This window comes from Caretta caretta, chromosome 3 (genome assembly GCF_965140235.1).
Source record: "Caretta caretta isolate rCarCar2 chromosome 3, rCarCar1.hap1, whole genome shotgun sequence".
NCBI lineage: Eukaryota > Metazoa > Chordata > Testudines > Cheloniidae > Caretta > Caretta caretta.
The window spans coordinates 146,625,159-146,639,801 of NC_134208.1; the positions used below are offsets into that span (position 1 = coordinate 146,625,159).

General features: G+C 41.8%; 1 protein-coding gene across 1 annotated transcript in view; it reads right to left on the bottom strand.

Annotated features, from left to right (window-relative positions):
* Positions 1-14,643, bottom strand: part of EIF2AK2 (eukaryotic translation initiation factor 2 alpha kinase 2) — a 47,677-nt gene that overhangs the window by 21,822 nt on the left and 11,212 nt on the right. Inside the window, 5 exon segments of the mRNA XM_048843690.2 lie at positions 376-571; positions 1,506-1,588; positions 3,961-4,087; positions 8,565-8,764; positions 11,817-11,937. Coding sequence (XP_048699647.2) covers positions 376-571; positions 1,506-1,588; positions 3,961-4,087; positions 8,565-8,764; positions 11,817-11,937 — 727 coding nt within the window.

Sequence of the window (14,643 nt, forward strand, 5' to 3'; positions counted from 1 at the left end):
GGATCACAAAGCGGAGTGAAACCACGTATGTTTCTTTCTGGGAGTGGTTCAAGGTTAACAGGCAGCTCGTGAGGAGCAGAGAGAGACCTCATGTTGTGTACTCCAAAGAGTTTATCCCACTCAAGAGATGAACTACTACACTGCACTAGGGCCACATTCCACTTTTAGCAAAGTATCTGAGGACATACTAACTTCAACAATTAGATACAGACATTAGCAGCCTCAAGTATCCAATTTTACCTATGTGCAACTTAAATATTTTGGAGATAGTAGCTCTGTTATCCACATCTTCATTAAAAGTGAAAATTATGAACAGGAGTAAAATAATGACAGTCTAAAATTTAACTATAAGGAATAAAGGCTTTCATACTGTACCCGAGGAGATGAACAATCTTCATCTACTTTCAGGTCATTCATTTTATTTACTAAGCTCCCATCTGAGTTGATAAAGGAATAAAGGCTTTCATACTGTACCCGAGGAGATGAACAATCTTCATCTACTTTCAGGTCATTCATTTTATTTACTAAGCTCCCATCTGAGTTGATATTTTTAGATGCAGAATCAGAACCACTATAAGGGGAAAAATGGATTTCAATATATCTCCTTCAAACAATTCTTGAATCAAAACTACAATTCTTGATACCACAGAAAAAGGATTATGTGAATTAATTTAAAATTCAAAACTTCACTTGTAACACAATTCTTGTGATTCAATAACATTTTATTATAAAATACTTATTTCTATAATGGATTTCATCCTATTATGTCACTGTGATTTATAAATGTTAGTTATGTATTCTCACTATGGTAAGGTAGGTTAGGTACAGAGATCATTTCAATGCAGTGAGGCCACCACTGGTACAAAATATAGCTGCTCTTTAACACTACACAGGGCATCAGAGAGAGTAAAGTGGTGATACCAGAGCCAAATTAACCATCAAGCACAATAGGCTGGTGCCAAGGGGTCCCAGCACAGACTGGAAAATTTCTCACCATCATTTTCTTTCTGCTAGCAACTTCTCTCTTCATTCTCCATGAATACGTTGTGCCTCTTTGGATTAATGGAGAATGAAGAGAGAAGTGGTATAGCAGAAATTATAATGTGGTGCACAGAAATTACTGAAAAGAACTGACATCCGTTAAACAAAGCAGTGTCATAATACAAAAATGGCTACTGAAAACTTCAATGGAGTGACACTCTTCTTTTCACATCAAGCAGAAATGCTTCTAAAATAATTACTGGTGCTCAACAAGAAAGCATTCAGGATAGCCAAAAAATCTGTGTATCATAAAGTATATTACAAGAAATATAAAAAAATTAAATGCAATTGCACAATTAAACTGTATTCTTGATCTGTAGATAAAGAAACAGGTTTAAAATACAACTGATTAATTCACAAGTGAAAAGACAGCAAAAGATTTTGCTTAACCGCTCTCAACTAGTTCTTGAATTATAAGCAAATGCCTTATGTTAAACATCACAATATTAATGGTTCCAACTTACTTTGCAGATGACCAGCTTGACATTCCACTGGAACTGCTAAGTAGACTATTTGCAGAACTGGCAACAGCTGTGTGTCTCCCTGCCTGTGTGTGTATATATATATATATAAAAAAAACAAATACCCGATACCTACCAGTCAAAGCTTTGCTACTACAAATGACAACATTCTAAAATGACAAAAACAATGGAGTTTCAGAAAAAGTTATTGGAAGTACATTAAACACTAAAGCCCCAGCTGAGGAAGACGTTTATTACTCCTGGGGGAATTCTGTGTGACTACGCGCCCGCAGAAAACATCCGCCCCCCGCAGAATTCCTGTGCTTCCCTGCAGAAAACGACTGGGAAGCAAAAAGCAGCCACGTGGGGGAGGGGGTACAACCATGGTCGCAGTTTTTTGGGGGAGATTCGCCCCTCCCAACAGGGGTGAGGCATGGGGGGCAAACAGGGTTACGTGCCATTGCCCCTCCCCATTGTTTCTGCAAGCGCAGAGCTTCCCACTGCAGGAGGCTGCTTCTTGGCTCCGCTGACTCTGCAGCTGAACGCCATCTCCTAAGTCCTAGTGCCAGTCGGGCTCCCCTTCTGTGTGCTGGGAACCTTCCTCTTTTCTGTGCAACCCTGAGTGCCTGTGGTGGGCCTGGGTAAGGGGGGTGAGGGGAATGTGGGGGTGAGGGGGAGGGATGAGATTGGGAAGAAGAGTGCACAGGGGAATCGCAGGGGGAAGTGGGCGCCCGGCATGCGGCATCCCCTCGGCAGCAGCTGCACCTGGATCCCCAACCAGCTGCACCTGGATCTCCATCCCATCAAGCCCCACTCCCCCAGCACCCAGACACCACCCCACACCAAGCCCCATCTCCCCACATCCAGACCCTGCCTGCTGAGCTCCAACCACCTTCACCTGGATCCCTTGCAAAGCCCCATTGCCCCTGCACCCCCAACGAGCCTCTGTGCATCCAAATCTTCCACTGAGCCGCCTTCACCCAGATTCCCCCACACAGAAACCTCTCACCCCACACCTGGATTCCCCCCCCACACACACACACACTAAGCCCCTCCACATTTGGATCCTGCTGGGCTGAGTCTGCCCAACCACTCTCGGCCCTTGGACTGTGTCAGCGTTGGGTGCAGCCTCACTGTCGAGTCCCCCTACCAGCGGAGGTGAAGGCTTCAGAATGATCTCCCACCTCAATGCAGCCAGTGGCCTGTGCTCCCCACTGCCATGCTGGAGCCCCATTTTTAATGACAAATAAAATTTGCAGAATTTTAAAGTATTACGTACAGAATTTTTAATATTCTGGTGCAAAATTCCCTCAGGAGTAGTTTATGCACATGCTTAACTGTAAAGCACTGGGGTGAAATTGAAGGCATTTGCCCCACTGAAGTGGGAATTTTTCCATTAACTTTAGTGTGGCCAGGATTTTGCCCCAGGTATTTAAAATTTTACATCCTTTTTCACACCTGCAATTAAATATCAGCAAAAGTAGAGTTTTGTAAATATCTTATGACCAGATCTTGACCACGAATCCAGGAGACATTTATAGTACATGCCCTCATTTGCAAGAGTAACAAGGGATGCAAGGATGAGGCCCCATTAAGAATTAGGACCAAAAAACAGTATTCATTAGTTGAGGGCAAACTTTTCAAAGCTGGTAATTGTACATGCAATTTTGCATGTGGAAAAATAGAAGTGTATGCATAAACAGGCTTCTGCATCTAATTGCCATCTATATAGTGACTGGGCATGCAAAGTGATAAGCATGCAAAGTTTGCATTACAAATTTAGAGCTGGCTGAAAATTTAGTCGTAAGTAATAACTGAGTTTTTGCCTTTTTCCATCCCTTTGTTTTCACTTAGTAAGAGACATTGAAGTTTCAGATTAAAAGCAAAAAGTGTGATATCACAGTTAGGCATGTGTAAGAGGTGCTCAGCAACCTTGACTTCCCTTGAATTCCACTGACATTGCAGGCTCAGGTCCCATATGATTAAAAAAAATAATTCTGATTTGCAAATTAAACACATCCAACACAAATGCAAGGAACTATATAATTAAGAAAACTTAGTAATTGTACAGCAGCACTGTACTATGCTCGAGAGAATTCCATTTCAGTATATTAGTTAAGTTTTAAAGAAAACTGTAGTGAAATATTTTTTCATAAATTCTTTTGTCATATGCATTTGTCTTTAACTGAATGATAACTCACAGGACTATATACTGAAATATGCAATTAGAGATACAGATTTTTTTTTTTGGGTACAATAAGCTATTGACTATACAGACACTGTGAATTTTAGCTACCATACAGTGGAGCACCACCAACATAAATCTATGAGGCAAAGATTATTTCTCCCTCAAATGGAAACAAACCAGACTAGTTTTTAACCAAATGATAATGGACCTTGCTTCAAAAGATGAATGAGCCAGTCGTCTCTTTACATACAGACTACATGCAATACATACCCTTGACGTTTCTTAAGATCTTAACTGTTCATATGCACGTTTTGCAGCAGCCTGTTTTGCAGCTTTTTTATCATTTCCAGTGCCTTCACCATAAATCTGGTCACCAATTTTACAGCTAAAAGAAAATCTGTAAGAATAATAGAGAATAAAACAGTATCCATAAATCCTGTACGGCAAATTCTAATGTTAACGATTTTGAATACTAATGTCATGTAGAAATGATTCTAGGAAGAACAGAGTTCTTCAATATTCTTCTGCATATGTACATTTTCAAATATAACTTTAGTCATCTAACTTGAGATGCCTTAAAAGGGTCGGATTTTTAGAAGATAGGGCGTAGCATTTTCTGAGGAGCCAGTCCCATAAAGCATCTTAAATAAGGTACCCAAAACTACTAGTCATTTGAAAACCCTGAATGTAGATTTTAAGATTAGTTCCTTGTAAAGGTATTTTTTAAATTGCAAAATTGTAACAACAACTTAGCCTAGAATAGTATATTATTTAAAAGAGAGAGAGAGAGAGAGTGCAAGAGCGCGCGCGAGCGCAGGCTGATTAAAGCACATTCTACAGAATAAAACATTTGTGGTGAAGAATTTTAAAGTCTGTGTTTGATTTACCAGGACAGATTCTGTGAAAAATCTTAACGGAATTAAACAAGAGTAAGATTATTTTTTAAATCATAATTGAATTAAGCAAGTTTTTCTTTAAAGGAGCACTGAAATCAGTTTGAAAGCTACCAATTTAAAAAGCATTTCTTAAACATAAAGCACTTCTCACCCTGAATAAACTACTAAATGTATTTTATTTAAAAATACTGCTATGGCAAGTCATTTTGCTAAAAAAAGAACATGGATTTGTGACAGGGTAATAAGAATTATAAAGACAGTTTGGAAATAGATTCCAGACTAAGACACTGATCCTGAAAATTCTCAGATACATGCTTAACATTAAACCCAATTAGTCCCATTAACTTTAAACACACATATTTGCAAGATCAGGGCGTATCTTTCCATGTTCATGCTAGTGTTTTATAATTCTATGTTTAATTATTTCCGCCAAAATGTACCTGCTATGAATTAGGGCTCTTTCGTTAGACATTCCTGTTACCCTACCACATTATTCATAGAATCATAGACTTTAAGGTCAGAAGGGACCATTATGATTGTCTAGTCTGACCTCCTGCACAACGCAGGCCACAGAATCTCACCCACCCACTCCTGTAACAAACCCCTAACTTATGTCTGAGCTACTGAAGTCCGCAAATCGTGGTTTAAAGACTTCAAGGTGCAGAGAATCCTCCAGCAAGTGACCCGTGCCCCACGCTGCAGAGAAAGGTGAAAAAGATAAGCACAACATTCATACCCTCTACTACAATAGCTAATTTAAATTAATTACATTTTTTTGTTAGCAGCTCTGACACTTCATTCTTTAATTCATTCAGAACTGTTGGATGTGTCGCTGATGAATTGATGTTTTTTAAATTTATCAATTTGTTTCAATACCTCTTTTAATACCTTGTTCCCTAATAGGGTTGCAAACTTTCTAATCGCACAAAACTGAATACCTTTCCCCTCCCCGTACCCCGCCCCTTCCCCAAGGCTCCACCCCCCACTCACTCCTTCCCCCCTCCTTCTGTCGCTCACTCTCCCCAACCCTCAGTCACTTACTCATTTTCATCAGGCTGGGGCAGAGGATTGAGGTGTGGGAGGGGGTGAGGGTTCCGGCAGGGGGTGTGGGCTCCAGGATGGGGCCAGAAATGAGGGGTTCAGGAACCAGGAGCAGGCTCGGGGCTGGGGCAGGGGTTTGGGTTGAAGGAGAGGGTGAGGGCTCTGGGCTGAGGGTGAGGGCTCCGGGGTGGGGCCAAAGATGAAGTATTCAAGGTGCAGGAGTGGGCTCCAGGCTGGGGTGCGGGGCAGGGGTGAGGGATTTGGGGTGCAGCAGGGGGCTCCGGGCTGGGGCCGAGGGGTTCAGAGTGCGGGAGGGGGTTCCGAGCTGGGACAGGAGGTTGGGGTGCAGGCTCAGAGAGGAGCTCCAAGCTGGGGCAGGGGCTTGGGGTGTGGGAGGAGGTGCGGGGTGAAGGCTCCAGGTGGCGCTTACCTCAGGCGGCTCCCTGGAAGCAGCGACATGTCCTTGGGCTCCAAGGTGGCGGCGCAGCCAGGCGTCTCTGCACAGTGTGCGCTGCCTTCACCTGCAAGCACCGCCCCCACAGCTCCCACTGGTCATGGTTCCTGGCCAATGGGAGCTGTGAAGCCAGTGCTCGGGATGGAAACAGTGTGCAGAGACCCACTACAGGGACATGTCGCTGCTTCCAGGAACCCCCCGGAGCCAGGTAGGAAGCCTGCCTTAGCCCCACTGCGCCGCCGACCGAACTTTTAATGGCCCGGTCAGCGGTGTTAACCGGAGCTAAGAGGGTCCCTTTTCGACCATGTATTCTTGTCAAAAACTGGACACCTGGCAAACCTAGTCTCTAACAGTAGGTCTTTATTATCTGAAAATAACAGATATCTCCCCATTATCCTCTGCAGAGAAAACCAAGGCTATGTATTCACTGCAATAAAAGGTGTCTTTTTATATTGAGTTAACTATTTCAGCGTATACTATTAGTGGAAACAATGCACTATAGCTTTTACCTCAATATAACTAGTCCCCCCCCCCCCCCACATGGGGTTTACCTCCACTAGCTATTGAGATAAAAACTACAATGACTTTTTCCATTCGAATTTTACAATAAGATGGCTACTATGATGTGAATATATAAAAAGAGACAATCTCTAACCCAAAGAGCTTACATGAAAGCCCCAATCCAGTATATGTGTACGTGCTTACTTTCACTCACGTGAATAGTCCCACTGAAGTCAATGGAGCTACTCATGCAACTATCTGACTTTACACAAGCATTTGCTAATTAGAGACAAGATGTGACATGTAGGTAAACACTGCAGAGCCTGAGGAAGGGGAACAAAGTTGAATATATTATGTAAACAGCCAATTTGGAGACTTCAGAGGTTTGTTTCTTTTAATTTTTTTTGAAACAATATAAGTGAGTAAGAGAGGTTGTCACTTTTTTTGGACTTTGTTATCTCTAATGTCCATCAGTGTTGTGCACTCTGTTTTCTTTCCCTTATCAGAAGACTGGTAAGAAGTCGTCTTACAACTTGGAATTTGTATCACTAGAGATTCTACTATATGGTCCTCTCTGCACGTAAATTTATTTCATTTCATTGGATTCTATCAACTCTTTTGTGTATAGTGCTACTCACCCACCTCTACAATCTAGCTTGGCCTTCCCTGTAGTTAATAACCAGGTATTATATACTGGACATGCACAGTTTGAAAACAATTTGACAATTTTGTAAGTTAAGCTTATAGCTAATCTATATAACCATGTATTCTTATAACTGTTACCTGTTTCTTTCCTAATTCCTCTTTCATGATCTATACCCACTTATTATGACTAATCTCAATTAGACTTTGAACTCTTTGGGACAGGGGCTGTTGTTTTCTACTGAATGCACAATGCCTAGTACGATGGGACAACGGTCCTAACAGTGACATCTGGATGCTTCTGTAATAAAAGTAACAAGTTATGCAACCACTGTTTTATCATTCTATCAAGTTTCAGTATTGTCTCTGTGATGGGGAATCTGCGCTCCATTCCTGGATGAAGCGCAAAGGGTTAAACCTCTTCAATGGGCTGAGAAAAGAAACCTACCCCTTAAGGATTACCAGAGTCACCAGGACTTGGAAGCAGGATCTGAAAGCTAAGGTCTGATAGGCAAGGAAGGAGCCTTAATTAGAGAAGCCGCAAAAAGAATCAGAAGGAAAACAAGACTTTTGTTGTCTTCTAGCCTAGGAAGCAGGTGAATCAAGCCCCAGTCTGGAAGTAAGGTGAAACTGAGGAATCAACTGCCGGATTTTTTTCAGAAGTAGTAGCATACTTCTGCACAGATACCAGCTACCTACAGCAAAGGCTGTTTGCTGAGGCTTCCTTTGGACAAGACTGAAAGCAAGGCTTCCTTTATGAATTGTTTTGCTTCTCATAATGTACAAATAGACATGTTTTCTCCTTTGAAGATTGTGTTTTAGCAGCTGGGAACTGATCCAGCTCTCTATGAAAGCAATAACAACTCTCAGTGACTTCAGTGGTAACAGGTTTAATTCCTTGGTTTATAGGACTGTTAAGCCAATCTCAAAAGCTGATTTGATCAGAAATTTGTAAGGGAGTAATTAGGGGGTCATGCACTGGCAATGTCACAAACTGTCAATATTTTTAAGATAAGATATACCTTGCTAAATATCACTCTTTTGGGAGCAGTTCTTAGCAAACAGTTGCTGGAATAGTTCCACCGCTATCTGGATTCCTTCAATTCACTTTTAATTCCTCCCATTATGGTTTCAATTGTGGGTAGATCTCATTCCAGTAACAGATACAAAAAAATGCCCTTTCCTCAAGCAGGTCACTGTGACAGATCCCTTTGACTTTGGCAGCGAGTACATGATTGCAGTTCTGGAGACTCATCTAAAAGCATCCATGTAAAGAAACAAAAGAGCAGGCAAATAGAGAGAAGAAGCAGAAGGAATTAACAACATTAACCACATCTTACGTTTTTTTATGGGGGGGTCCATATTCATCTTCTAATTTATACTCCATCACTATGTTATGTTTTAGTCCATATTTGGTAAGCATGGAGATATAGTCAAGTGGTTCTATCTCTATCAGTATGTCTGATGAAAACTCTGCTGGCGGTGGTGGCGGCGGCGATGGCTGCGGCTGCGGAGTTTGTGGGAGTGAAGCCTGTTTAGTCTACAAAATAAATATACAAAATATGCATAGCTTGAAAGGCTTGAAGTTACTAAAGAACACAAAATGAGCATCATGAGAGTGCTGGTATAACTGCAGGGGTTGTGAATCCTTAACCAACTGCTACAGACATTTCACAACGTTTTAAAAATAAACCACTTCCCAATCGCCACTAATAGGATGTACTGGCTCTGTAAAGCAGAGAACCATCCTGGATAAAGTGAGCTGTAGCTCACGAAAGCTCATGCTCAAATAAATTGGTTAGTCTCTAAGGTGCCACAAGTACTCCTTTTCTTTTTGCGAATACAGACTAACACGGCTGTTCCTCTGAAAAATATACCATTGTAGATTTTGCAAAGAAGTTTATAATCAACGAATCTTTAATAGAAGATTTCAGGATTGTCACCTGCTGGCGAATCACGCTGAAACTTAGAATCTCTGTTCAATCAGCACAAAGCGATGGAAACAGCTACAAGCACGGTTGAGAGCTCTTTTTATTGGGAATATGACCAGGTTCAACCACCACTGGGATTCACCATCGGTTACCATTCAGTTATTATGTTCTCAGCCATTTTACACACATGCATTAGACCCATGTGACAGCACAGGCTTTCACCTGCTAGCAAGTACTGAATGACATTAAGATGCTTAGGTGTCAGGCTGAATTCCCTTATTTCTGTGCTCAATGCCGTTGTGCATATAAGGACAAGGAGTTATTTAAGTTTGAATCCTGATCAAATTAATATTTGATGACTGTTTGGTGGCCACTGAAATGAGTAACTGCTCTCAATAGGTATCCATACATGACAATCACCATCTTCAGCAGTTGCAGATGCTCTCTGCAAAGAGGTTAAAGGCTGAAAGTGCCTAAAGTACTCTCCTCCAACCCCTTAATGAGGTCCCTGCAGCTCAAGGATGAGGCAGTGTAGGGGGAATACCTGTAATGCTAGTACTGCACCTACTGTCGCTAAACCTCTTGTTCCAGCATTTTCCCCCACAAGCAATAGTCATTCACATAAAATAAAGCTCAGACTGGAACCCAACTCAGTGCAGGTTTGGCCTAGTGAACATTCTTGTTTTGAGTATGGTTCTTATTCAGTTAGACTATTTGTTTCCATGACAGGCCCTAGTTCCCCACCCCATGTTTGGACACCAATGAATACAGAACGCTTCTCTGTCTGCAAAGCACCTCCTTCCAGTTATCCCATTCATGAGATGCACCATGTAGAAATACACATTCTATAAAGGACTGTGAAGTACCTATGGGCCTTGCAGAAATATTGCTGACTCTCTGGAATGCTAAAAAGAGAAGGTCAGGGGAAAACTGAAATAATTCAATTCTGAAATGCAGCCTCTGTCTCTTGTGGGAGTTGTCATTCAGGTACCTCATGCTCCCATCCTCCTCTATGGGCCAGGCTCTACAGCTGGACTTCATCTCTCATGATGCACCGCAGGCATTGAGCTGCCAAGATGAACTGCCTCCCCCTGACCAAAAAGGAATTCTATGGTTCATCATGAGAGATGCAGTCCTGATCAGGGATCCCAGCCTACACAAAACAAGAAGAGCATGAGACATCCAAACCACAGTGGCATTTCAGAATTGAAATATTTCAGTTTGGGATTTTTGGCCAAAATCCACAAGATTTTCCTCTGGGGTGAGGAGAACAAAACAAAACAAGAAAGCTTTCCAGCCAGCTCTACTTGGCAGCTCCATAAAACAGTCTTCACCATTCAACTCCTTAACCCCAGTTATGGCCATTGTGAACAATAAATGTAATATATTTCAGAAATAGAAATAATGAGAATTACAATAAACACAAATGCCATATATTTTAACAGGACTACCACATGAAAATGATTACCGGTAATTATCCTGCTCTGTTCAGTTCAGGGCACTACATCTCAAAAGGGAGAATTCAGTGAGGTCTAACAAAATGCCTCTCACACTCTACTGACATTAAGAGAAATCCAGTGTAACTTGCTAGATAGATTAAATATGCCTTGCATGAAGTGTTTAATATTTGGTATTCTGGATTCACTTGTGTCCCCCAAGTGTAATCTGTTGCTTAGAAAATACTTGGATACCTTTTGGATCTGACTTTGGCTCAGATTTCTCACCTAAAAATCAATTGTTAAGAAATACTGTGGTCCCTTCGCCAGATCTGTGTCTTGATAAACCTATGTGAGACGATCAATGAAAAAGTTTAATTGGAGACATTTAGCTTGAAAATGTATGCCTAGAAAATGAGACTATAATGAACTTTCAGATCACAACTCCTTCTTACAGCCTATTTTCCTGGAAGCACTTTCTTTCTGCAATATATAGTCATATAAAGATGGATTTAGCTCTTGGGTCATGTTTATTCAACATCTTTGAAAAGAAGAGTCTTGTTAGAAGATGACTATATGACAGACTTGAGATTTTTTTTTAAAATATACTTTTATTTTCCTTTCCAGTGATACCTCAATTTAACAGGTTGTATTTAGCATCAATTTATACCTTTCACTTTTTTCCCCCCCATTATGGTTCTGAAACTAAACATTTGTTTCTAAACTACAATGTGGACACGGATTTTTTTAAATTTCATGACTGATATGAATATCTTTTCCAAAACCAACTCTAAAGAATATAAAAAAGAATTAAAAGTCTGGAAAAAAACTCTAATGGAATATTACAAAAGGACATTCTTTTCCAACAGAGAAATTTCTAATGGATCCACTTGGTCTGGACAAAGATCTCTTTTTTACAAAGGGACAAATAGGAAAGAGGATGTTCTAAAAAGAGCAGACGATATCCAGTCACATTGTCGGGCTTTTTGGTCCCACAAACCAGGATGAGAGGTTTTTAGTTTTGGCTTTGACATGTAGTAGAATTGCCATGCTTAAGGATTTTCTAGACAGACACCTGTCACTCAGACAGTTTAGAGACCATTTGAATTGCCTCTACCATGATTCAGGGGATACATCTGAAGATGACCCATTCAAAGCCCTCTAACCCAAACAAAACAAGGATAGTTTACCATTTACTTTTAAACAAAAGATGTTGTTTACTTACTTGATTTTCTTGTGTTATGCTATCCCATGCTGCCTTTGCGGCCTCTTCTTTTGCCTCTTTCTTGGTTTTACCTGTAGCTACAGGATACTCTCTGTTACCTATTACAACCATGACAGTGAACCTGCAATAAAGAAAACTGTTCACTGAACACAGCTGAATTGTGGCATATGCCTAAGGACCTTATCAAGATTCCATTGTTCATTTATCTTTAGAGCACTATGAAATGTTCTGCAAGTACTTAAGTATTCAAGTGCTTATCGTCTCCCAAACCCCATTTTCATAATTCTTTGGAAGCTTCAAGTGTTCTTATAAATAATATCTTCCCTCCTCCTCAATCACATGTTCATACTATAACATTTATAAACACTAAGCTGCTTTACAAAAGCACTGAAGACTGCATTAAGATAGTGATGGATAGCTTGAATCTGTTGATACATGTCCAGGACTTGGAGGGGCCAAAGACCAGGATGCTCTTCACTGCTCCAGATTGTGGGAAGAGAGAAGGCTGGCCTGCCTTGGTTACATAAACGAAATTACATCCACCCTTGGTCTGTCACTGCATCATTATTTTACTAAGGGCACATCTATACTACAAACTGAAGTCGACTTAAATCAACATCCAGCTGCTGCAGTAATTAAGTTGGCTGTGCATGTCCACACCACCCTCTGTGTCAGTGGAGCTCATCCTCACTAGCAGCGCTTGCATCAGTGCAGAAAGCAGTGTATTGTGGATATCTATCCCATGGTGCAACCAGGACAATTGACTGTGGATTACTGTGGATTGTGCAACCAGGACAATTGACTGTTTGCAGGCAGGCCTTCCTGTGAGTCAGGCTGGGAGGAACGAAGGCTTGGGGACTTATAGTGACATGTGATCATGTCACCTGAACTGGAAGCCATCTTTAACCTGGTGTTTTTCCATTGAGAAGGAGGGGTGGGAACCCAGAGGGACAAAGGATTCCCACCTTATGCAAAAGATATATAAGTCGGTGGAACAGAACAAGAGGGAGCCATCATGAGAAATCCCCTAGCTACCACCTGAGCTGGAACAAGGGCTGTACCAGGGGAAAGGATTGTGCCCAGACTACAAAGGTGGCAAGTCAGTAAAAGAAACTTATTGAAACATCTCTAAGGGTGAGATTAAATCTGTATTCAGTTTTTATTACTGTACTAGACTTAGACTTGCGTGTTTTATTTTATTTTGCTTGGTAATTCACTTTGTTCTGTCCGTTACTACTTGGAACCACTTAAATCCTACTTTCTGTATTTAATAAAGTCACTTTTTACTTATTAATTAATCCAGAGTATGTATTAATACCTGGGGGGGGGGGGGGCAAACAGCTGTGCATATCTATCAGTGTTATAGAGGGCGAACAATTTATGAGTTTATTCTGTATAAGATTTATAAGGGTAAAACGGATTTATTTGGGGTTTGGACCCCACTGGGAGTTGGTCATCTGAGTGTTAAAGACAGGCACACTTCTGTAAGCTGCTTTCAGTTAAGCATACAGCTGTTAGGGGACATGGTCCAGACCTGGGTCTGGGTTTGCAGCAGGCTAGCGGGTCTGGCTCAAACCAGGCAGGGCACTGAAGTCCTAAGCCGACTGGACAGGAAAGCAGGGGCCGAAGTAGTCTTGGCACATCAGGTGGCAGCTCCTAAGGGGGTTTCTGTGATCTAACCTGTCACACCAGGAACTGTGTGTGGCGCCCGTCTCAGCCTTGCAGCACAGCAACACTAAAATGAGACCTGCTCTGACAGCGGAGAAGCAACTGACAATCGCTGTGTGGAAGCTTGCAATGCCAAACTGCTATGGGTCAGTGGGGAATCAATGTGGAGTTGATAAATCCACCGTGCGTGTTGTTGTGATGCAAGTATGCAGGGCCATTAATCGCTTTCTGTTAAGGAGGGTAGTGATTCCATGCAACGTGCAGGGCATACTTGATGGCTTTGCCACAATGGGGTTCCCAAACTGCAGTGGGGCAATAGATGGTGTGCATATACCCATTTTGGCACCAGACCACCTTGCCAAAAAGTACATAAAGAGAAAGGGATACTTTTCTATGGTGTTACAAGCGTTGGTGCAGCACCTGGGGTATTTTACTGACATCAACACCTGGTAGTCTAGGAAGGTATATGACATATGCATCTTTAAGAACACAGGTCTGTTCAGAAAGCTGCAAGCAGGGACTTTCTTTCCAGACCATAAAAATCACCGTTGGTGGTGTTGAAGTGCCCATACTGATCCTGGGAGACACCCTATCCCTTACTCCCAAGGCCCATGAAGCCATACACAAAGCATCTGGACAGTAGCAAAGTGTGGTTCAACAACAGACTCAGCAAGTGCAGAATGGTGGTTGAATGTGCCTTTGGCCATTTGAAGGATTGCTGGCGCAGTTTGCTCACTAAGTTAGACCTCACTGAAAAAAAAATGTCCCCATGGCTATAGCTGCCTGCTGTGTGCTTCATAATACATGTGAAGCAAAGGGAGATTAGTTTTCGCAGGGGTGGGGCACAGAGGTGGACAGGCTATCTGCTAATTTTAAGCAGCCAGATACCAGAGCTACAAGAAGAGCTCAGAGTGGAGCAATGCATCTCCGGGAGGCTTTGAAAACCTGTTTTAGTAATGATCCATAGTAACAGACACTGCTTTTCTGTATTGTGCCTACCCATAGTCTAAACCTTGCTCTGATTCTCTCTTGTGTACATCCATCCCAGTGCCTCAGTTTGACTCTCTCTCCCCTACCCCCCACCCCCAGGCTTTGAATTAATAAAGATGATTTCATTTTCAAGACATGGACTTTTATTACACACAGATATAAACACTGA